Raw genomic sequence first — 25,324 nt, forward strand, 5'->3', positions numbered from 1 at the left:
CTTTCACCTGTTTTAGGACTTCATTAACTGCTCAGAGCAGCTGTTTAATTACATGAAATCTGACCAAACTACCCCACTACTTAAATATTGAACATCTCCTAGGTTAGGAAGTTAATTTGCAGAAATATTCTCTCCTTAGCAATTAGCTGAACACCTACCCTACAATGGCAGTCCATGTGTGCAGTTCCCTGGTTTAGAAACACTGAAGGAAGACAGGGAATGCAGGCAGGGGCTGATTCACTCAGCATACTTAGTCTTCCCATGTTTATGTAAAGACAAAGTGCACACTGAAAGTGCCTGAACACAGGTTTTATTTGCAAATACAGCAAGCTCAGTAATTCAGGAATTCTACAGGCAAACAAGAGAAAGAAAGATCTTAAAAAGTGTTAAAATCTTCTCCACATTTTCATTTAGTTCTAAGTCATTTTAGTAAGATTTTTTGGATTTCTCTTTTCTGTTCTTCTTGGGAAGAACTTGTTATCTTTGATTGACAGACTTCTATCAGAGATGCAAAAACCTTAGAGGCTATTGGCTTTCTGTAAAGCTTATCTGAAGGTAAAAACTACTGCTCCTCTGTCCTCAGTCCCAGCTTCCCTCTGAATAGCTAAAAATGTCTGAATATGGCATTTTGTACAGAGGGCCTTCAGTTTGATCCACTTACAGATCCACTTCCTGATAACATCCAGTAGAAATTCCAGAGGTTTATGACCCAGGATCATCCCCAAACCAAAAAGAGGATCCTCACTTGTCAGCAGCCTGCCCCATGCAAGTGGGCAGCAGAAAATGCAGACAGTGGCTTAGGACAGCCGTTCTACCACTGGCCTCAAGAGCACCTAACAGGTCTCTCTTGGTCCCATTCTAATCTGGAAAAACGAAAATTATTGCACAAAAAGGACAGAACATCTCCATGATCCTTAAGAAGTTTCTCCTGTCCTACTGTGCTACGTGGACACACCCACTGGAAAGCCTGGCTCATTGGGACACAGCCTTTGTGTCTTTATGCCATTAGTTGCAGCCAAACCACCAAATTTTTGGTATCTGCTTACTCACATGTGGTGGCTTTCACAGTTTCAGCTGAGCTCTGCTTTTGTGTAGGTTACAGCAAGTAACTGCTCATTTCCACAAAGAATCTGATCCAACATTTTTCTGATCCATCTGCCATTGTACAGATGAAAATTCTCGAGAACTAACAACATGGATTTAAAATATGCTTTTTCTTTTTTTGTTTATCATTTTAACTCAAAACATGTACCAGCATTAACAAGCAGTGCTTTGAAAACAAACTCAAGTCATTATTACCTACACTGAGTTGTTTATAATAATGACAGATGAGAGGGATCAAGAACAGATGAATTCTGCACTGAAAAGAATCTCTGACTACTAAAAATCTGAAAGCTTCCTTTAAAACTACTGTACTGGTAATTTTTCTTTTAACTGTTTGCAAAGAGAAGTCCTCTCTATTTTTTTTAGATGATGCATTTACAGTTATTTGCCCACAGCAGTCGTAACATTCAATTTCCCATCCCACAATTCTGATTTTTCTGCTATAATTATCAAAATGTCTGTACTTCATTTAAGAGAGGAAGAGAAAAAGATAAGGCAGTCACAACAAATGTAACATCTGCTTTGTCAGCCCTCCTCAATGCAAAAATTGGATTAACATTCTGAAGAACTGTGTTAAAAAGAAAAAAGTCTTCAAGTAGGAGAACACCTGCAACACGAAAAACAAGATGAGGGACACAAACTGCCACGTTCCTCTAAGATATAACACATTTTCTTCCCTCCTCTCTAGACACTCTTATTCCTGTCTCTTTCTGCTGTCTTATTCCTGTCTCTTTCTGCACATTTATTCCCGTCTCTTTCTGCTCTCTTATTCTCTCTTCTCTATACTCTATTATGTACTCTGGGTAAATCTGGTGTTTTTCAAAGACAACAAAAACAGCAGGATTGAACTCATCATCCACACAGCTGTCATATAACCACAGCTTGGCAGCACACTTCATTGGGGGCCGGACGAAGGCGGCATTGCCTTTCACGTAGTCTCCAACCAGAACACGAGCCACGAACATGGAGTGTCCCTGCAGCGTGGCCTGACAGTAGGTGTGGGAATAGCAAGCATCTCTAGCAAAGTAACTTCCTAGAAAACGAGATGGAAACGTGGGTGTGAGGAGAATCTGTACAGTGACAGCAAAATCTGAGCATCCCATGGGTTTTCAGGAGGTATCTGACTCAACTTTCAGGACTTCTCTTACTCAGTTTACAGAACACCACCAAAATTTTTGCAAGAGGGGATTGCATTATGTAATTTTCATTCACTATTTGCTATTTCAGGAGTCATTTTTAAAAGCTGTACAATAAGCACACTACAGGTCTGTGTGTTGAGGGACAGACAAGAAAACATGAGGACCTTCCAAGATCACACTGAGGGCATACACACCCTTCTGCTCCCTGCCATACAAACTGATTTTTCAGTTCAAATTATGACCTCAGACATCAGAAAATGTCACCAACAGCAAATCCCAAATTACTAATGCTCTTAACACCTTGTGAGAAGACTTACCCCCAACCCAAAGCAAATCCTGGCCCTCTTCAGAAGGATCATAATACCAATTCTTGTCTTTTTTTTTTTCTCCTTCTACAGTTAAAGACTTCAGAACCTTTGACTGCTCCACTATGAGGGGAGTTTCAGCAGACATCTCACTTTCTACATACCCTTCCCATAGTTAGTTCCATTGCTTCCACAAATTCTCCAGTCAAAGTTCTGACTGCAGATCGTTTCCATGAAGGTGACGTCAGCCCCATGGAACAGGCGTTTTTCCTGGACTTCGTTTCCTCCATTTTCCCTTTTCATCTTTTCTTTTTGCCTGATAAAAGTGAAGGGGAGGAGAATGTGAACCATGGAAGAAAAGGGAAAAAAGTGGTTTTTTAAACAATTCTAACAACTATGTAACATCCACGCATATGTCAGCTGGATGAGGTTTCCATCCTGCTCTCACCTCTCAGAAGATGAGACACACTAGCAGCATGATGAACAAGATGAGACGAGCACAGTACTGACAGCACTGCTCAGCAATTCTAGCTAATTCTGGCTTTACTCAGGGAATTTAGGCATTTGACACTACTGCAGTCACCACTGTGCCAACCTGTTGCACCTCTGTAGGGCCCTACTTGTTGTGCTTCCCACTCAAGCTCTCAGTGGATTAACGACATTAATGACAGAGGCTCTGTGCTTCCACAGTGGCTCCAAGCTGAAGGCAGCTTGTGCTCCCAGCCACAGCCCCAGCTCCTGCCCCTGAGAGGTCAGTGCTGCTGTGGAGGTGGGGCCAGGACACAAACCCAGCCTGCTTTGCCCACTGCTCACCTGGCTGGTTGAGGCCAGAGCAGACTGAGCTATGAAAAGAGAAATCACAACAAAAGGCTCAACTCGTATTTCCCATCATTATTCCTCAGCATCCAGACACCTCTCAGTTTTTCAGAAGCTGCTGAAGTGGACAAGACAGTAATATTCTGCAGAGAGTCATCAGCCACAAATTAAGCAGAGCCAGGGGGAGGGGAGAATCCTTCCAACTTGTAAATTAGTAAATGGAAAGTTAAGAGCAACAGACTGAAACTTGTTGAGAACATACTGTGAGGTGGTGAGGCCCTGGCACAGGGTGCCCAGAGAAGCTGTGGCTGCCCCATCCCTCAAAGTGTTCCAGGCCAGGTTGGACAGGGCTTGGAGCAACCTGGGATAGTGAAAGATGCCCCTGTCCTGTGCAGACTGGATGAGCTTTAAGTTCTCTTCCAAGTCCAATTACTCCATCATCCTCTGGACTTGGCAATGTTAAACTCTGCCTGCTTAGCTTAATTACCTCATTGGAGGGGGATAAAAAACATGCAATATTACATGTTTTGAAGTCTCTTATGTTTTGCCAGATGAAAAGTTTTTATGAATCAGTGGCTGATAACTTTCTGGGTTCCATCATTTTGCAGGTGAAAGCATTTATTTAAACAGTATTTTACTACTCCATTACCATTCCATACAGTCCTTGAATACTTACTCTTGTTTTAAACTAGACAACTGTCCAAAGCAACAGCTTAATCCTACATCAAACTAACTTGAACATGTTTGAACCCCAGCTCTAATCTGCTGGTATCCAGCTTGGCCTAAGTACCTAGAGTTCAGTATCACTGATGCAGATGTTGAAAGCCAGAAAGGAGCTCTGGAACTCAGAGATCATCAAGTTAAAAAGCAAGGATTCTTTCTCAGTGAATACTGACTTTGTTCAGCAAAAGCACTTGAAATAAATCTGACTGGAACAAAAAGGCCCAAGCAGCCTTTACTCTTTTTAGTATTTCATATACTCTTAAGAGATAAAACATCTGTAACACAGAGCATGTGTGCAGCAGGCAGTTATTGCTCCATCCCCAAGACAATCACTGTTCCACATCCCTGCAGGTATCCTGATCCCAGTTCTGCATCATGCATGTCTTTCCATGCTCCTCTCTCCCTCTTCCAAGGAGCCAGGCGAAGGGAACCTCCCACAGAGCACGGCATTCTGTGGAAGGGCCCAGACACCAATCTCACTCCTGAAATTCTAATAACAAAACGCCAGTCATGTCAAGGCACAGGTGGCAACCTCCTCTCTTTCCTAGAAAGCATATACAGGACAACCTGTTCTTGGAGACTGCCTCCTCGTAAGGATAGGGAAACAAGTACTAACCACTGAAACACCTTCCAGAGGGATGGATTCTGAATCCTCTGTATTTTAAGGATGCTGTAATTTTTCATCGTCTGATGAAACAGCTGCTTTATTTCTTTGTATTCAGAGGTTGTGTTGCTGATCACCACTGCCTATAAAATACAAACCAAAGCAAAAAAAAGGCATGAGGCTGCAGTGAGTCTGGAACATGCAGAAGCCTAATTCCAGCAGATACACTTCCAGAAGGGTCCCCAAACTCTGCCTAGGAAGGGTAATTAAATGCTTTAGGTCATGACTACGTGAATAACCAAACACCAAGGAAATCAGTCTGTCACTCCTGCTTTGCAAGGACACCTCACCTCTCTTCAGGAAGGATGTTGAAAGGTGTATCAGCTCCAGGAGTTGACACCTGCAACTTTATATCTCAATGGAACAGAAGTTGCAAAAAGAAAATTTGACAGATTATTCCAGAGAGTATCAGTTTCATATCTAAAGCTGATTAAGAACAAAAGATCTTAGCTAACAGCATCATTTGTAATTCGACATTTAAGGGAGCTTCAGCTATTAAAGATTAAACAAACAAAACATAGATACCCTCCTGGCATTGTAGTGTCTTACCTTTTTAAAGTTAGAACTTAGAAAGCTTCACTTAAATATGGACTTCAAAAAAGCCCCTACATTTCTAAACAAATGTGACACCGAATACCTGCTTAAAAACAAATACATCTCCTTTCCCAAAGGAAACAAAGTCTATTTAGCCATTATCCTTTTATTTATTTATCCATACATTTGTGTTTAAAATTCCATTAAGAAATGCTCATTTTTCCCAAAGAGAATTTAATGCAAAACATAATTAAAACTTTATTCGAGCTCTTCTGCTTGTTTGTGGCATGCATGAATTTTCCATTTTTTCTCCAAAGTAACTCATGTCTTTTATCTTCTAGAATCAACATTTATCTCCATAAACTGCAAAAGTGTGATGCTGGCAGGCTGATGTCAGCTGGTAATACTTTCCACTTTACCACAACTCAAGTGGGAACTCAAGATTACGAAGTGAGATCCCAACATCCCATGTTCCAAAGTGTTTTAAGCAGGAAAGCTGTGGCCATCCTAAAAGGTAACAAGGAAAATAACATCTTACCCTACCAGGCTAAAATTCCCCAAGGATAAAACTTGGGTTTCACAGATACATTTAAGTATTTACTAATGAGGAGATCATCCACAGGGAAGTGTTCTAAAGATCATCTGCACAAGAAAGAACTATTTCTTTGAATTTATTTAAAAGCCTTTAAAAAACTGAGTGAATTTTCCCAGGTCTCAATACAGGAACATTTTCCAGAGCTTTACAGCACAGCACATAAAACAATCAGGATGTGCAAGCAGTGATTGTACAGTCTGTGGCACCACAGTCCAAGTTGCTCACCATCACCTACAGGAGGAAGATCATGTCTCTGTATTTCAGTACTACATGTTTTCTTTAGAATAACAGAATGGTTTGGGTTGGAAGGGATCTTAGAGCCCATCCAGGGAGGGCAGGGACACCTTCCATTATGCCAGGCTGCTCCGAGCCCCATTCAGCCTGGCCTTGGGCACTTCCAGGGATGGGGCAGCCACAGCTTCTCTGGGCACCCTGTGCCAGGCCCTCACCACCCACACAGGGAAGAATTTCTTCCTAATACCCAGTCTAAACCTACTCTCTGTCAGTTTTAAGCCATCCCTCTTTGTCTTGCCACTCCAGGCCCTTGTAAATGATCAGCTCAGCACAAGGGGGGTTCAGGGGCAGGACATGTCCAGCCATCACCACCAGCACCCCCAAGTTCTTCTCCCGGGGCTGCTCCATCTGCTCATCCCCAGCCTGAATTGCCCCCAGGGGTTGTCCTGGCCCAGGTGCAGCACTGGTACTTACTGAACCTCATTGGATTCCTATGGACCATTTATTGAGTTTGTCCACATCCGTTTGGATGGCCCTGTCCTTCAGGTGTGTCACCTACAGTGTTCAGCTTGGTGTCATCTGCAAATTTATTTATACATGAACAATTCCCACTTAAAACTACAAATGTACTTTTGCTCTGCTGCATCCTTCAGGTTCATGGTGTGATTCTTGGGGTGTCCTGTGCAGGGCCAGGTGTTGGACTTGATGATCGCAATGGGTCCCTTCCAACTCAGCCTGTTCTATGATTCTATGATCTCTTCCTAAGGAACTGAAACCTTTCTAGGTAAAACAGAGTGTCAGCCCTGTTACACAAGGCCTAATCCTGTATGAAAGGTACTTCCATTATTTTATCATATGATGGCCTCCTGACAACAAAGCTGTTCTCCTTTCCATGAAATCTTTGTGAGCTTGTCCTTATTTCCCCAAATATGTTTCTAGTGCTAATAAAGGATCACAGCATCACACTGCTGTTGAAGGATGATACGGCATAACTACACAACTTCTTCAGCTTTTTTTACCTTCAGACCTGAAAAGCAAATCCCACTGAGTGTGAGCATTTGCTACCCTGTTATCAGGGAGTAGAGTTCCCAAGGCAGAGAAGGAATCACTGCTCTGGCAGCAATTCCCACCAGTGTATGACTGCACAAGAGCAGTACTCTGTGACTCACACCCTGAGCTCTGCTTCACTGGGGTGTTTGTTGGAAGGAGCAGGGTTGGTGGCAGTGACCCGACCAGAACTGACATCTATAAAATGCACAGACACTCTTCACACTGCATCCTGTGCCTGGTACAGTGCAGCAATCCTTGGCCTGCATGGCCAGGATTCAGCAGCACATCAGCCACATAAAGACTGACAGGAAACCACACATCCAGTGCACACTTTTCTCAGTTGTACATTAAAGAGACAATTTTAAACCCAGAAAGAAGTTTCAGGATATAAACAATTCTTTTTTTTTTCCTTGAAAACATTTAAAAACTACTAACTCCACTTTGTAAAAACAAAGACAGGAGAAATTCACACCGACTTCCCAAACAGTGTTACCAATTTCCACTGTGCATTTTATACACTTCTTTCTACAGAACTGTTCTCAATGACTTACAGATTAAGACATAGCAATACTCAAAAAGTAAGCAATGTTACCAAAGCACAGATTCCCATTTTAAGCCAAGATGACTTTCTGCCTATCTCACATGTTCCTTTTTAAAATGGATCACTTCCAGCACAGCAGATTTTGCCAGGATTATTTGTCAATGTCTGAAGAGAAGGCAGTTCATCAAGTTGTAGCTGTCAGCTCTTACAATGGTCACCACAAGCATGCAGAATCCCAGCCACTCCCAAAATTACCTAGTGCAAAAAAACAAGCTTAGGGTCCCACAGAAAGATTTAATCTAGCCCAGGCTTTCACTTTTAGTGCCAACAGGTATCATAGGCACTGTCACTTTTCCTCTCTTTTGAAAGGCACTCACAAGTTAAAGAGATATTTTCTTAGGTGCCAGCTGAGCAAGCAAACTGAGCTCCTACTCGCACATCCCCACATTATACAACCAAAAGATACTATGGATCTGTGCACTGCATTCCAAAGCTTCCCACATTCACCCCAGTGACTCCAGGAACAGCCCAACAAATCCACTCAACTGAAATTCAGACAAGTTTTCAGAGCAAGTATGGGAAGCAATTAAGTACACACAGCTCAAGAGACCTGAACAGAACAGAGGTACCTGCCTTCCTGGTACTCTTTGGAAAACTTTATGCTTGCTAGTTAAGATGCTGATAAGCAAAGGGAAGAGCATATTCCTTTGTTACTTCCACTGAGCTCCAAATATCACAGGCAAATCTTCAAATGGGCTGCCTGCCAGATTGCCACACGCTCTCATTATTATTTAATCTTTTCTTTATGAAAGTCATGACTCAACAGGAGGGTCTCTCTAGCAGTTTTGTCTAACTCTGTCCTCTATGCAGTAAATAATCAAGTGTACTTTGCCACCAAATCTTGTTAAACCATTGTTTCCTTCACTATCAAATTTTGTTAAATGGTGATTTTGTATCAATACAGCACTCCTCCTCTCTTGTAAGTGAAGTGCTTCACTCCACCCATGACACTGACACACAGCCACACACTGGTGCTCCTCAGCACCGAGGGTATCTGTGCCAGCACAACCTGGTCAGCATCACACAGGATCCTGTGACACAGTTGATAAGGACAACCTGTTACACTGCTCCTCAAGCAGGGTCAAAACCACTACACAAAGGGCCCCTGTAACATGAAAAAGGCTTTTTTTCTACAGTCCTGCAGTACTTCCACAAACTGCTGCTCTTCCAGAAGGACTGCAGGACCTAGAAATCTAAAAAACACCCACACATTTTGGTCTTGGTAGATCAAATAAGAAGCTAGACTTTGGGCTGACAGGGGTTGGGTTTGTTTTTGTTGTGGAAGACATCACTGCAATGGGTTTTTTTTTTATTTTGTGGTTGTAGATCTTTATTTCTGCCATTTCCTGAGGCCAAGGTCTGCGCTCAGATCCATGATGTATGTGACAGTAGTGGAGGATACAGAGATTTCCTCTTCTAAATATCCAATCCAAATTTATTCCTCCTGTCTCGAACTTGGTGAGTTTTGGGTTTGTTGTTTGGAGTTTTGAGTTTTTGGTTTGGTGAGTTTTTGGTATGTAGATAAATGCCTAAAATGCAGTTGAAGTTCAAGACAATTTGGCACCTGTTTCATGAGCTCCCAGGAGATCACCTAGATCTTTAGCACACCCACCCAAGAAATTACTCCTGTTCCTTTTTAGCATCCACACAGTTACAGTTGATTCAGTTAAGCTCTGAATCTGTGCCTTTCCATCAGAATTACAAGAAGAGGGGAAAAAAAATAACTACCTTGTATCCGAAGTCAGGCAGTGCAGATGCATCCCAGTGACTAGGACAGGTCTGATTTGGAATAGATGAATCCCTCTGGCTGCTTGCAAACAGACAGAAAATGAAGTGTTAGTAATTCTAGTACTGCTCCAATTGGAGCATCCCCATTGGCCAATTCTTGTATTTAAAAATTAACAAAATAAACCACAAAGAAACTGGGAAATAGCCTCAGTCTGTAGGCTGGGCTCTGCATGCTGCCCCTCAACCACCACAGGCCTCTTGCACTTGCTTTTTTAAGTAACAGCTGTGGCTGGAGTACCTGGAGTAACGTGTGCCCCAGGCAGCAGGTGAGGCACCAAAACTGCAGTTTGTGACACAGCTTCTGCTCTTCAGTCCCATGGATAGGCTTTCTCCAGCAGCACCTCTGTTCTTTGTACAACTACTGCCAGCACTGGAACCCATTTTGCCTTATGATTACTTCTAAAATAGGAAAAAACAACCTGAAGAGCACTTACCCTGTCTTTATCTTCTGCACATCTTCAGAAGACACGAATTTTGGTCGCCTGCAAACCTGTCTTCGAGTTTTAAAATGAGTATTTGTCTGAATCATTTCTTGAGGAGAAAAAAAGAGAAGGAAAACCAAAAAAGTTATGAATAAGTCTACAAGAAAGGTCATCTTGTCCTCATCAGTCATCCTTTAATGAAAACTGCATATTGACTGTCAATTCTACCTGCTGAGGAGTAGTTGCACAAAGGCTGTATAAGCTTCCTGTCTTTCCTGTAACTCTGTGACTGAGCCTGTGCCTATCCTGCTTGCTCCCTCAAGCCACTCAGTGCTCTTTAAACATTGCTACAGCAGCACAAAGATGCCTAACTTGTATTTTTTACCATCCACAGTGTTAACTTACTTTCTTTAAAGTTTACTATGAGTTTATGTGAAGACTGAACCTCTATATTCCTCGTCAGATGCAAGTCTGGAGAATGTCAAGGAAGGGAAGGTTGCTTTTGTGAGGAATTTGCTCTGGGCCACCACTACCTCACTTCCAGTAAGTGAAGCTGGTGGTGTCAGGAAAGAAGTCATACCTTCTAAAAGCTGGGAGACTTTGCAAGAGTCTATAAAGCACTGCATAGTTGTAGATGAGAACCTTTACAATTACTACCTTTAAAATTGAGTTCATACTGATGTTGGCCAGCCTGGAAAGGTACAATGGCACATGGATCTGCTTGATACAAATTCTCAATAATAGCAGAAGATGGTGAGGTCGTGCTGGTCCCTTCTTCCTTTGTGGGGAGAAGAGAAAAAAATAAAGAGAATGAGAAGTATCACAGTCAGGACTAAACCCTGGATAACTAGCTGAGGTAAAGGGCAAGAGGCCACGTGTAGGATGACAAGGAATCTACCCAGAACTATGGTGGCCTGCGCTGAGTACTGAATATTTGTAACATAAATACAAATACATAATTAGTAATTTTAAATTCTTGTGTTGTGCTGGTTCTGGCTGGGGTAGAGTTAAATTTCCTCCCAGAAGCTGGCAGTGGCTGTGTTTTGGATTTGTGCTGGAACAGTTCTGATAACACAGGGATGTTTTAGTTATTATTTAGTTTAGGCATGCACAGAGTCAAGGCTTTTTCTGCTCCTCTCCCACTCCACCAGTAAGGGCCTGGGGGGCACAAGGCCTTGGGAGGATACCCCAGCTGGCCACAGGGACATCCCAGCCCATAAGGTGTCACTCCTGTATACAAAGCTGGGGGAAGGAGGGAGGGAAGGAGGGAGGGAGGGAGAGACATTTGGAGTGATGGTGTTTGTTTTCCCAAGAGACTGTGAGCTGTGATGGAGCCCAGCTTTCCTGGGATGGCTGAGCACCTGTCTGTCCAAGGGAAGAGGGGAATGAATGCCTTGCTTTGCCTTGCTTGTGCACACACTTTTGCTTTATCTTTTAGTCTTTATCTCATCCCACAAGTTCTCTCAACTCTGCCCAGTTCCTTGGCAAGGGAGGGGGTGAGGCTGAGCTGCAACTGGCTGTGATGGGTACACTCGACTCCTTATCAAACCAAAGTAAGTTTGGTTCAGGCTCCAAAGGAAGCCAAGGCCAAGGCCAAGAACTTTTCTAGTCTAAAAACCCACAAAGGAACAGGGTGACATGGTGAGCATTGATGCATATGAGCTTGGAAACAAACACTGATGATGTGATTAATGCATGAATAGCAGGTGGTTCTTCCAAGACTAATTTGCGGAGGAACAAAAAAAAAAAAAAAAAAAAGCTGCAGGTGTAAGGAGTCTCACTCTCACCTTTTACTTTGCTTGTGATTTAAGTATGAGCCAACCACTTCATTCCATAGACAGGAAAGCCTGAGTGAGCTCCTTGCAAGCTCTCCCTGCTAAAGAGCAGCTGGACAGCTGTGATCTCTCCTGGACCTGGGTGACTCCTTGAGGTTGAGTACTCTGTGACATTATTCTGAGTCTTTTAAACTGTGCTCTATCCAGCACCTTCCTCTGTGTACTTTTCCAAGTCCCTGGATCAACTTTGTGTTTTACCATTTGTGCTGCTATACTGTAAATTACATCTGTTATGAACAGATGTAGCTTCAGTAAAATTCAAGCACAAGGACTCACTTAATTAATCCTATTGAGAAAAGGGGAAAGGATGCAGAGGCTCCACATATTCCTGCAGAAGTGACTCAAAGCACAGGATGTGAACTCACTGGTTCTCCATACTCAATCCACTTGTCTTGGTTATTCTTCCAGTACCAAATCCACTGTGTGGTCAGTAGGAATGTGGGTTTTGTGACTGATGATGGTGTAGAGAGGCGTCGAATCAAAGAAGAAGAGCAGGTCATTGTCTGGAAATTAATGTTCTTACTTGGCAAGCTGTAAGGACAAATTCAGGTTTATTAGTTAGCAGTGCATATTTTATCCTCTCATCCCCAGTTTAAGCTGGTGCTATTGTCTTTAATATAAAGTGATCAAACTTAATTAGATCTGAAATAGGAGTAATTATTTCCCACAGCACATGGCAGCTCTGAAAGCCATTTCCAAGTTTCAGAAGTGAACCCTGGCCTGTGAGACACCAAATGCCACCTCAATCACATGTGGCACTGCCAGCTCTACAGATAATGTTAGGCTCCAAGTACAGTGTGGCAAAAGGAACTTCTGTGATAACTAGGTGTGGTTACAGTCTTTCTCAGTAAAAAAGCAGAATGTGCAAAGTGTGTGACTGAATTTGCCACCAAACACCTGCAGCCTATCAACTTTGTTCTTTTTCTGTGGTTACAAAGGATGCAATCACAGCAACCACAGCTGTGAGTTCTGCAAACTGCATTCATCACTGGAGCCACCTGGGCTCTTACTCCTGCAAGGCTTGAAAAGTTAATTGCCAGGCAGGAAGACTTTGATGGCAGCCTCCCCTTGGGAATATTGCTTGTGATCTCCAGAAAACTGCCAATCAAAATCATCTGGTGCCTTAAGAGGCATGGGCCAAAACTAGAATACTATTTTGTGAAGCCAAACTTGGGGTGCCCTATGAATCCAGGTTGCTTTGGGTGGGACTTTTCAGAAAGGAGCTAAAGGGAAAACACACTCTTAAAACAGAAATAAAAAAGAAGAAAAAATACATGGGCTGCTTACACAAAGGACATTTCATGAAGTGTCTCTAGGTATGTAACAGATTACTATTATTGTTATTACAGATACTAGCTGTAGTAGGAAAGAAATAGCTATAGAGAAGGACCAGCTCTGAGATGTTGTCAAAAGGCCCAACTTCATTACTGTAAATAAACTGATTAATGATCTGAAATACTAGTATTTTAAACACTGGCTTTTTACCTTGTACAGAGTTTCACATGCAAGATATAGTTTTGTTATTTTTAGAAGACAAAACTAGAGTGGGATTTTCATGCAATCATTCTTTCTTTGCTTTTTTAAAAGGAAAAAATTCTTATTTTTACATCCTCCCAGCTTCTGAGAGGCTCAGTAACCAGAAGCTGAGAAGTCAGACATCTTTAGGAAGAAAACACAAGTATTCCTACAAAGGCTCAATCCCAATACTCCAAGCAAGGAGTCCAGCATTACTACACCTGCTGTTCTTTGGGTCACAGTAGGCCTTTTCAATTTCCTCCATCATGGAAAGTTCTTTCCAGTTCAACCCATCATGTACCTCCCATTTATATGGCAAATGGTAATGAACAGATTTGCATCTATCTGTAACGAAATCAGACATAGTCAAGAATTCAGCAATCATTAACATAAAGAGCAAGACAAGAAAAAACCAAAATAAAACCAGCATCTTTTATACTTTGAGGCTTTCTCTCCTGGGCTTTAGTATAAGCAATGAAGACAGAGTGCTGAAAATAGAAGGGGGAGTGTGTTTCTGCAGTCTTACCAAGAAAAGCAACATAAATATATTTATATATATACACACACTGCCAAATTTATTTGAAAGACACCTGTAGTGGTTTTGGTTGGCTAATTTGAGATTTTTTGGTTAATGTACTAATTAGTGTGGTGGGTTTAGTGTTGGTTAATTACTAGTGCACTTACTAGAATGTACTGATTTATTTTTTGTTGTGAGATAGAATTAGGAGAAAAGTAAAATAGGCTGAAAATTTTAAAAGGGTATAAATAAAAATTTATTAATAGTAACTAAAAGAAAGAGTAACAAGAATCAGAACACAATTTTTAGGACACTTCTCTTCCTTTTACAACTTTTTTTTCCTCACTGATAATGTAAAGAGACAAAACCTAAAATTTTTAGTTAGTTTACTACTTCTAGAAGAGTCTTTCTTCAGTTTACTTAGGGAGAGAAGTCTTGTTAATTTTATGGAGACTTCTCTACAAGAAAATAGTTCTCTCGTGGCTCTTAATTCTACAAATAGCATCTGTTTGGGAAAATTTGTAATCATGAAATCTTTCCCATTTTCTCTAAGTTTTTCTCATAGTTGTGTTTATGGCCCATGTCAACTTATGGGGTATCAGTTTAAAGATGAGTTGTTTAAAAGTAAAAGTTCTTAATATCTATCTCTGAAATTATCTATCTCTAGGAATATAGATATTTTCTTTCTTTGGGGTATAGGATCTTTATCACTCATCTCTCTTTTTCTGTTCAAACTTTTTATAGGATTGTAGCTACTTTAACAGATGTTTACTTTACTATGGAGGTTTTTGCTTGATATCTACAATATCTACAATCTACACTTTCATTTCCTGATACTTTTAAGTGTTATAGGGAAAAAGAGTCCTTCTCTATAGTTTTACAAGAGAATTTTAGCCTAAAACTAAAGGCATTTCTTCATCTTTCTTATTTGGGACTTGACTTCTTCTTCATCGATTTTGGTGTTTTTATGTTGTTTCTTTATGTGTTTGTACTTCCATCTTGTTCTCTGTCACTGTCGTATTTTCTGAAAAATCCCTTCACCGGGCTTTTTTCTCCTGGGAAGCTGAGAAGCCTCAGAGAAAAATGAAAACAATAATTATCTGGTTTGCTTCTCCCGTGTTTTGCTGCTTTGGAATGTGGTTTGGACATTGTTTACCAACTGGTCATTGTTTCATTGGTTTCATGTGAATTGTTTTAACTTAATGACCAATCACAGTCCAGCTTTGTCAGGACTCTGGCAAGAGTCACGGGTTTTTCATTAGTATCTTGTTAAGACTTCTGTAAGTATCCTTCCTTTATTCTTTAGTATAGTTTTAGTATAATATCATATAATATCATATCAAATTAGCCTTCTAAGAACATGGAATCAGGTTCATCATTTCCTTCCTGCCACGGGGGAACCCCAGAAAATACCACAGTTCTCTAACTCGGGGGAGGATTGAAGTTTTGGAAGAGTTAATATTTTGCCTGGGGCCTGCAGATGGTTATGTGACCCTGGGCTCCACTGTGGCTGGGGGGGAGTGGGTAGCATTTCAGCAGATGGCTCCTCCTCTGCCCCTGCCTGGTAGCCATGGGGGGGGCCCAGTGGGCACCTTGCAGCAGGGGCCACCCTGCCCAGCCAGGCCAAGACAGAGGCCAGGCCGGCCGTGTCACCTCTTTGGCAGCCAGAAGGGAAAAGAGAAAGTTTTTGAGGTTTTTTTGTCGTTAACATGTGTTTTTCACAGAGGTGTGTACAGCTTTCCAGTGGTTTAACAAACTGTCAATTCCCAAAGCCAACCACTGATTGGTTTCCTATCAGACACAGAGGACATTGCCAGCAGCCTCTCCTAAAACATCACTTCTGTGATGCAAAACTAGCACATTACCAGAACCTTCCCTTTGCTGAGACACAACACTGGCAGAGCAGTGCCACACACAGGAAGTGCCTGTGATGTGTCACACAACCGTGTGTCTCAGCTGTACAAAGTCTAGCCTACACAACACATAAACACTCTGATATTTTTGGTTGTCTTTTCCTCAGTCCCTCAGAAATCACGGGGTGGTTGCCAAGGCCTGAAGGGTTTTCTTCTGACTGACGCTCCACATCCAAGTGTGGATCAAACATCTTACAATTTTCTGGCCCAATGTAGCAAATAAAGCACACTCACACTCCAACAGTTACTTGAATTTAGTTATCTGGTGGTCCCAGTATGGCTGCTTTGAGCCTGACCTTCACAGCTTCACCCAGGTACACTGTTCACATCACACAGGGTCTTTTGTCAAGACCAGGTGGTCAGAGGAGTCCTTTAAAAACTGACTGGACAAGATCAGGGAAAGAAAATGTCATGGTACCTCCTCATAAGAAAGGAAGAGCCAAAGCTGGGGGCGAAATGACTGTTCAGGACAGCTCCCAAATACAATTACTTATATTCTTCCCTCAGACCTCTGTTCTGGCCACTACCATAAAGACAATGGACTAGATTTATCTTTAGCTTAGCTGGTACAACTAAGTGGCTTTTTAAAGATGTTTTAACACTTCAGATCACTTTTTAAATTACTTAATGAGGGAGAATATGGCGATTATCTGATGTACATAGGATAGATACAGTAGGAATAAAGAGTAGCATACGTTTATGAACTGTCAATAATGATAGCACAAAATCAACTCATAACTTGATCTTCTAGCAACACTTCACACTTAAAGGGCTTTGCCACAGAAACGTACCCAAAGCCCACCTCCATCAAAAGAGCTGAAATAGGCTGGATTATCCAGAAGATAAAGGGTTTAAGTATACCATTTGGCCTTTTGATTATGTTTGTAATTCTGACAGTGTCTATTAATGACTTGGAAAGAAAAGAAACCACTGAGGAGACACAATTGTCACCACTAGCCCAAGCCACTGAGCAGGAGTGCCTCTGCAGGCAAGTCTTCAACAACATTACTTTTCATAAAGCTTACCCTTGTTTCTGCAGTACTTCCAGACATAGAACAAACAGATCTCATCACAGTTATCTTTTTTGTTGTCTTTTGAAGCTTCATCAGAGGAACTGTTCTTTTTACCTACAGCAAAGAACATCACAATCCATATTTGCTTTAAGAGAAAGATCCTGCATTTGGTACTTCATCCCAGAAATAACAAGGATGTCAAATCCTTGCAGATTCAAGCACTATAAGGATCTGACCATCTCCCATACAGCCCAACACAGAAGTCAGGGCTTTGTGAATGAACAATAAGCCCTGACACTGGAAGGAGTCTCAGTGAGAGACCTGACAAAGCCATATTCATTGCCTAGAGACAGTAGGCAAGGAAAGATCCTGCACGCACTGATATAATTCTGTCACCTTCCTAGCTAGGAAAAAACATGTCCAGGACAGCACAGAGTGCTGCACAATGCCTGGGCAGAAATTCCAACACTGCTCTGCTGGCCATCTGGTACCATGGACTTCAGCACACAGCAAGGCACACCCAATAAGCTGCTGCACTCAACTACCACTGGGAGCTGTCAGGCTGTGTGAAATCAAGGCCCAATGAAAACCACTGGTCTCAAGACTGGAGAGTTGTAAATAATCCATACCTTTATCTCCCACTCCTGTTGGCAACTGGTCTTGGCTCTGGGCAGGTCCAGTGCTATTGGGACCTGTGTGAGAAGACTGAATGAGCAGCAGAGCTGGGCCACAAGCTCAGCTAGCTGATATCCAATACATAGTTCTGTGGAGAACTATGTCCATCACATGTGTAATTTGATATGAAACATTACACCATCCATGTGTGGAATATCTACAAGAACCTGTCCAGAGAGTACTGGACTCTGACAAGCATTAAAGCCAAGGTCCTTCTGCCCAGAAGAACAAGAGATTTACAAGTTGCTGTTCACTCACTGGAAGGTGTATCGCGATAACACCTCTACTGACAAAGCTGTATTAATTCGCTATGGACAGTAGGCAAGGAAAGATCCTGCATGCACTGATACAATTCTGTCATCTTGCTAGGAAGGAAAAAATGTGTCCAGGACAGCACAGAGTGCTTTACAGTGCTTGGGCAGAAATTCCAACACTGCTCTGCTGGCCATCTGGTACCACGGATTTCAGCACACAGCAAGGCAAACACATAAGCTGCTGCACTCAACTACCACTGGGTGCTGTCAGGCTGTGTGAAATCAAGGCCCAATGAAACCACTGGTCTCAAGACTGGAGAGTTGTAAACAATCCATACCTTTATCTCCCACTCCTGTTGGCAACTGCTCTCGGCTCTGGGCAGCTCCGGTGCTATTGGGTGCTGAATTTGCAGACAACCCTGACATAGGAAGAGACGAGAATCTTGACTCCATGTTAGAGAAGGCTAATTTATTATTTTATGGTCTTTATTATATTAAAAGAAAATGATATATTAGAACTATACTAAAAGAATAGTAGAAAGGATTTAATCAGAAGGCTTGAAACAAATAGAAAGGAATGATAATACAATCCTGTGACTGCTCACAGCCTCGACACAGGTAGCTGTCATTGGTCATCAAATAAAAACAATTTCACATGCTGGGTAAACAATTCTCCAAATCACATTCCAAAGCAGCAAAACATGGAGAAGCTGAAGCTTCTCAGCTTCTCAGGAGAAAAGATCCTAATGAAAGGATTTTTCATAAAATATGTCTGTGACAATTGGGACCTCTGTGAGAAGACTGAATGAGCAGCACTGCTGGGCCACAAGCTCGGCCAGCTGATATCCCAATCTCTGTGGAGAATTGGGATATCACACATGTGATTTGATATGAAACATCACATCATCCATGTGTGGAATATCTGGACGAACCTCCAGTACTCCAGAGAGTACTGGACTCTGACAAGCTTTAAAGCCAAGGTCCTTCTGCCCAGAAAACAAGAGATTTACAAGTTGCTATTCACTCACTGGAAGGTGTATCGCGATAACACCTCTACTGACAAAACTGTATAATTCACTATGGACAGAAGGCAAGGCAAAATGCTGCATGCACTGATACAATTCTGTCATCTTGCTAGGAAGGAAAAAACATGTCCAGGACCGTACAGAGCGCTGCACAGTGCTTGGGCAGAAATTCCAACACTGCTCTGCTGGCCATCTGGTACCACGGATTTCAGCACACAGCAAGGCAAACACATAAGCTGCTGCACTCAACTACCACTGGGTGCTGTCAGGCTGTGTGAAATCAAGGCCCAATGAAACCACTGGTCTCAAGACTGGAGAGTTGTAAACAATCCATACCTTTATCTCCCACTCCTGTTGGCAACTGGTCTTGGCTCTGGGCAGGTCCAGTGCTATTGGGACCTGTGTGAGAAGACTGAATGAGCAGCAGAGCTGGGCCACAAGCTCAGCTAGCTGATATCCAATACATAGTTCTGTGGAGAACTATGTCCATCACATGTGTAATTTGATATGAAACATTACACCATCCATGTGTGGAATATCTACAAGAACCTGTCCAGAGAGTACTGGACTCTGACAAGCATTAAAGCCAAGGTCCTTCTGCCCAGAAGAACAAGAGATTTACAAGTTGCTGTTCACTCACTGGAAGGTGTATCGCGATAACACCTCTACTGACAAAGCTGTATTAATTCGCTATGGACAGTAGGCAAGGAAAGATCCTGCATGCACTGACTGATATCCCAATCTCTGTGGAGAATTGGAAAATCACACGTGTGATTTGATATGAAACATTACACCATCCATGTGTGGAATAGCTAAAAGAACCTCCAGTACTCCAGAAAGTACTGGACCTCTGACAAGCTTTAAAGCCAAGGTCCTTCTGCCCAGAAGAACAAGAGATTTACAAGTTGCTATTCACTCACTGGAAGGTGTATCGCGATAACACCTCTACTGGCAAAGCTGTATTAATTCCCTATGGACAGAAGGCAAGGCAAAATGCTGCATGCACAGACACAATTCTGTCATCTTGCTAGGAAGGAAAAAACATGTCCAGGACCGTACAGAGTGCTGCACAGTGCTTGGGCAGAAATTCCAACACTGCAAGGATGGCCATCTGGTACCATGGACTTCAGCACACAGCAAGGCACACCCAATAAGCTGCTGCACTCAACTACCACCGGGAGCTGTCAGGCTGTGTGAAATCAAGGCCCAATGAAAACCACTGGTCTCAAGACTGGAGAGTTGTAAATAATCCATACCTTTATCTTTATCTCCCATTCCTGTTGGCAATTGGTCTCGGCTCTGGGCAGGTCTGGTGCTATTGGGACCTGTTTGAGAAGACTGAATGAGCAGCACTGCTGGGCCACAAGCTCAGCTAGCTGACATCCCAATCTCTGTGGAGAACTATGTCCATCACACATGTGATTTTCCACTAGCACTCCACTGCTGATACAGCAGAGGTGCAATTACAGTTACAAACCCCAGCTAGTCCCGTTATTGCCAGCCACTCAACTGCTGTTTTCAATGCAGTACTTCAGGCAGTAAAAATGCAGTTCTCCTTCCCACATGATTGTGCCATGACTTACTCCATTCTTGCAAGTGCATAATAGCAGAGAGGAAAAAATGTGTATATGTTGCAAGAAGAGAAATACAAAAGCTGATTCCACAAGGAAACCTATTATCTATGTATTTACCTACTGAAGGTGGCACATCCATCATGCATTGCACTGTTTCCGAAGTTGTCTTCACTTCTTTAATCATTCTAACTGCTGGCTTTTTCCAGTTATTATTTCTGTAGTTGTGTACTGAAAGCATCAAAAGGATGGTGCGGTTTAGCTGGGAGGTAAGGCAAGAACAGTTTCTACCTCTATCAAACTCAAAATCATTATTAAGACCACTGTTTCTTGCAACTTACCATACACCTTCTTTGGTTCCCTGTTGAATTCCATATGCTTGTAATCATATATAGCCTGGAAGTTTGAAGCTATCTTCCCATCAATACCTACAGTTTCCAACACCCTCAGTGCATGGTCATCCAAGAGGTTATGGGAAACTATGCATCGAGGAAATTTACACTTCCCCTTGAGAAAGTGTTGACAAACATGAAGCTTGTTGCAGTTGCTTTGCTGTGTACAGTGAGAACCTTTTTTGTTGTATAACTGGCAGGTCTAAAAGTGGAGAGGATACAATAAGAAATGGAAAAGCACATTAGAATTTCTGTTTGTCCTACAGGCATACAGCTTTAACAGCAGAAAAATGGTGATTAAAAGTCATGTGTTTACTGTGACTTCTTTAATCCAGACAGATTTCTTGCATACAGGAGCAGGTATTTTAAGGTGACTCATGCATTTTCAGTTTTGAAGTTGTACATGTTTTGTTTCCAAGAAAAGCCAACCCAACAAGCTTAGGAGTGCCAAAAATAGATGCAAGACAGTTGCATAAAAGACTGGTTTACAGTTATTTTATTTTAAAAACCCCTACAGCATAATGATCAACAAAGAACAAGTATCTCCATAAAAACATGTACACAGTGTCAAATGAGTTACCATTCCATGGAGCTGAAACTGAATTTGCACTTATTTGAAAAGCTTATCCTACACTGAAGATTTGAGCTTACAAAATGGTAAGAAGAATGCTTTGAGATTAGAGTACATATGGAAAATGCAATGCACTTCTTTATTCCTCTATTCACTAAAAAAGAGGCACACAGAGAATCAGATGAGGGACCAAATCACAGACCAAAAACTCCTTCATATTGACCACTAAGCACCACAGTAACAGTTTTGCTTCCAGAGCAGCCTGTAATAAGAAAGCTTCTTGGAGGAGGACACACAGATGTCTGGCAGAGAGCCCCAGTGTCACACTGGGACTCTCACAGTTCCCCTCCAAATCCATCTTCCCAGGAGCCACCAACCACTGCTCAGGGACGATGGGTTGGGCATCAGTCAGTGGGTGGGGAGCAACTGTACTGGGAATTACTTGTATCTCTTGGGTTTTACTAATTTCTCTCTCTCCTTCTCATTACAGTTATTATATTTTATTCTATTTCAATTATTTCAGTATCCTTCTCTCAACCCACAGGTTTTACCTCTTTCCTAATTCTCCTCCCCATCCCACCAGGGTGGGAGAGATCAAGTGGCTGCATGGTACTTATCTGGGCTAAAACCATGACAATAGGGAATCCACTACTTAGCTACATCAAGAAAGCACACTGTCCCCTTGCACCTGCCAAGAAACAAAAACAAAAACCAACCAAAACCAAAACAAACAAACAAAACACGGAGAGGAGAGCCAGAGAGGTGAGGGAAAGTGTGAAAAGTGTGGTGCTGTTGTGTTTTTCTTACTCTGAACACCAGTTCAAGTCAGAGAATTCCAAAGTGTCCTTTTCTTGAGAGGTTCCTACATGCCATGTCTTCACACACACAACCAGTCAGCATTTCTAAGCAGGAAACAGCCAATTTGGCTTTTACATCCAACCTCCAAACTCTCAGGTTTATGAATGGCCTGCACTGATCCCATTTTTCTCTTCATTTTGCTATTTTGCTGCATGATAGGAGTTAAAGTGCTCAATTACAGGTAATTAATGATGCCTGCCAGGGGTGAGGGCTGAACAGATTTCTAGTAATCACTTAAGGTTAATACCAACCAAGAACAGTTTCTACTATTTGCTCATTACTGGGAACAATTAGTATTCTCCTTGCTCACCACCACGCTCCTTCAGTCTGCCAGTAAAACATACTTTAAAACACTACACAATTTAAAAAAAAAATCTGCTTTGTCAAAGTCTAGCACTTTCACAGCAGGGAACAAAGAAACAATAGAACTGTTGTGTCAACAAAGCTGTGGAGATTATAACCTGCAAAAGACAAGGGCAGTACTTTGGTAATTTCTTTACCAGGAACAGGGTATGACTGACTTTCAAACAGCCATACCTTGAAGACAGTACTGCCCTTGTACACACACATGTTGAACCAGAAGATAATGGTCAACCAAATTTAACAAAATCAACAAGTGGCATACAAACTGGGCAAAGATTGCTTTGTAGAAAGCCAGTGTACAAAAACTCCATGCACTTTGGAAGAGCCAGATTTGACATGAAACTGACTGCAGCCATTTGGTCATTTTCTCACAGAGTCTTCTCATCTCTTATACCCTCAAGCACCAAAATGTGTGTAGGCCTACATGGACTGGAAAAGGAAAGGGGCACTCACTTCCTAGTCTTCACCTCATAGTGAAGAAGCAACAAACTGGGTTTTGGTCATGCCTTTAACTCAGTAAGCATGTACAATTATTGTGATCTTTCAACTCTCTCTTGCTTATCTTACCCTCTGTAAACCTCTGGTGAAGTTGCTGACATTTCTGTTTGCTTGTTTTGAGCAGCTTTATGGCCACCCTGTTGGGATAACAGAGCTGGCACACAAGACAGGCTGTAGCCTTGCTGCCCACCTCCTGCTATCAGAGGGCAGGTCTGCTCCTGACACATCCCAGATGACAGGGCCTTCTCCAGATGTGTACTCTGGGTACTTACTGAACAGTTTTACTGCTGTGGGGGTGGTTTTTAATTATTTTAAGTACACAGCCCTTTCACAGATCTGGCTTTATGTTGTTTCACACTGCCATTCCCATTCCTCCTTCATTCTGACTAATCCCATTTCATATCTTAACAGCTGGACATTAAGATCAGAACTCCACATTCTCTCTTGCCCTCTCCCATTCCTAATGAACAAAAACTTTCTCTTAACAAACCAGTACAACTTACATCAGGGAGGAAGAACGCATCATTTTGGAGAAGCAGGACTTGCAGCTCATTCTCACTGAGGCCAGACAAATCATGTTTTTTTAGAACTTTCTTGTTCTCCGCATTCATGATGTCATGCGAGTACTTACAAGAGCTGCAGGAAAATACACAGAAATATCAATGTTTACTCCTTTCGTCAAGTTGATTTAAAGAAGAACCTCAGATAATGTACAACTTGGGAAAAGCTGTGAGAGAAAGGTGGCTTGGTGAGAGTCTCTGAACATTTAGATGGTGTCTGTAATGAGCCAGAGGATGGACAAACAGCAGAACTCCTCTGTGAAGTGTGGTGACCCTAGCCTCCTCATTTTAAACTTCAGTGCAGCCTGACCCCAGGCATTCTTTGCCTCCGGGAAGATCCAAGTCAAGTCACATGACCTAAACAACCCGAGGAAAAGTTAATTTTAAAGGAGTACATGAAAAATGCCAGAAGTTACAACAGCCTTCATTTTGTAAACATAGAAGATTGTTGTCCTAGGGATGGCAAGTAAAGAAACATGCAAGAGTCAGCATGAAACAAAAGCAACAGTGAAGCTGAAAACAACACATTTTGTTATCTTCAGTGGCTGTGAAGTTTTATTTTAAAAAAATCAAAAACAGGTAGGAAAGTTTAAGTTATAAGTTTTGACTAAGGAAACAAGCTACAATAATGAAGTCAGTGCTGCCACGTACAAAGCCAAAAGTCGGATGAGTATGAATTAGAGAGGGAGATTGCAGATTTTTTACATCTATTTAAAATGTTACTGCAAATCACTAACAGAGAGGAGACACATACATAGTCAGCCTGTGCATTAATTTAATGCAGTAAAATGCAGCTTCCTCATGTCCTGCTCTTCAACACATGATCTGATGCAGCTTTCAGATCAGACATACTCAACCAGGAAAAGTACCTGTTAATTTACCAGGTTCAAGTCTATCCCTTTACTCTTTCAGCCTCTAGTTAAATCCTGAAGCTCTCCTCATGACAGTTTTACCTCAAGGTGTGTCTGGTCCAAGGTGTGTCTGTGTTTACTGATTTTTAACGCATACCAAAGTGACTTTAAATACTTTGTGCTATTGGGAGGGCAGGATGGCTTATCGTTATGAAGGGAATGGCTTCATTGCAAACTTGAATTCACACACAGTCATCCATCATGAGTGTCTGCACACATCAAGGCACTTCCAACAGTGAACCCCATGGGAGCTTACTCCATTGTCTGTAATGTTACAAAAAATAAGAAAATCTTATCATCCTAATGATGAGAGAGAGAGAGAGACATGGTTTTCCCCTCCCTGCTACCCAGATCTTAGTGCATAGTGATCCATTTTGTTGGGGCAGAAGAGGAAGGATCCAGTGGGATCATGCACATTCCTAACACTGCATCAGCACCAGACCTGGGCCTTGGGAGCTGAAACTACAAAGTTCTTCCATCAGTAATTGTACTGGCAAAGGTGAGTTGCTCTTCTGCATTTGCCTTTGGTTTCCTTTATGTTTTTTAAACCAGGCACCTCCTTTGGCCACCTGGGGCTAGAAGAGGCTGTCAGGCTTGCCCATCCCATGAGTCGTCCCTATTCCAGAAACTGGGACTGATGCACCTGGATGATCTAACAGCGCCTCTCAAAGAAAGGGCCACAAGCCAAGCAATGACTTACAGCAAAACTTTGGTAACTCTCTCGAGTGAAACCAGAGGGCATGTCAGCACTTTGCTTTTGCTTTCTGAGAAATGGGTGTAAACAATTCCACCCGGATGCCAGGGAGCGCTGAGCGACGCGTGCGGAGACGAACAGATTTAAACAAACAAAAAGGAAAGGAAAAAAAAACAAAAAAAAA

At 42.1% G+C, this 25,324-nt stretch overlaps 1 protein-coding gene across 1 annotated transcript; it reads right to left on the bottom strand.

The window, feature by feature from the left end:
• Positions 1-294: 294 nt before the first annotated feature.
• Positions 295-23,596, bottom strand: LOC102037713 (protein mono-ADP-ribosyltransferase PARP12-like). The gene is made up of 15 exons (XM_031057049.1): positions 23,479-23,596; positions 20,635-20,887; positions 20,414-20,524; positions 19,979-20,047; positions 18,036-18,116; positions 17,398-17,460; positions 16,781-16,882; positions 13,547-13,670; positions 12,176-12,341; positions 10,633-10,753; positions 9,988-10,084; positions 9,494-9,572; positions 4,704-4,834; positions 2,713-2,864; positions 295-2,137 (listed from the first exon to the last, which is right to left on the bottom strand). Exons 1-15 carry the CDS (start codon positions 23,584-23,586, stop codon positions 1,758-1,760), a joined length of 2,037 nt encoding a protein of 678 aa, XP_030912909.1. The 5' UTR covers positions 23,587-23,596; the 3' UTR covers positions 295-1,757.
• Between the last annotated feature and the right edge of the window lie 1,728 nt (positions 23,597-25,324).

The sequence above is a fragment of the Geospiza fortis genome, unplaced genomic scaffold (assembly GCF_000277835.1).
Source record: "Geospiza fortis unplaced genomic scaffold, GeoFor_1.0 scaffold10, whole genome shotgun sequence".
Lineage (NCBI taxonomy): Eukaryota > Metazoa > Chordata > Aves > Passeriformes > Thraupidae > Geospiza > Geospiza fortis.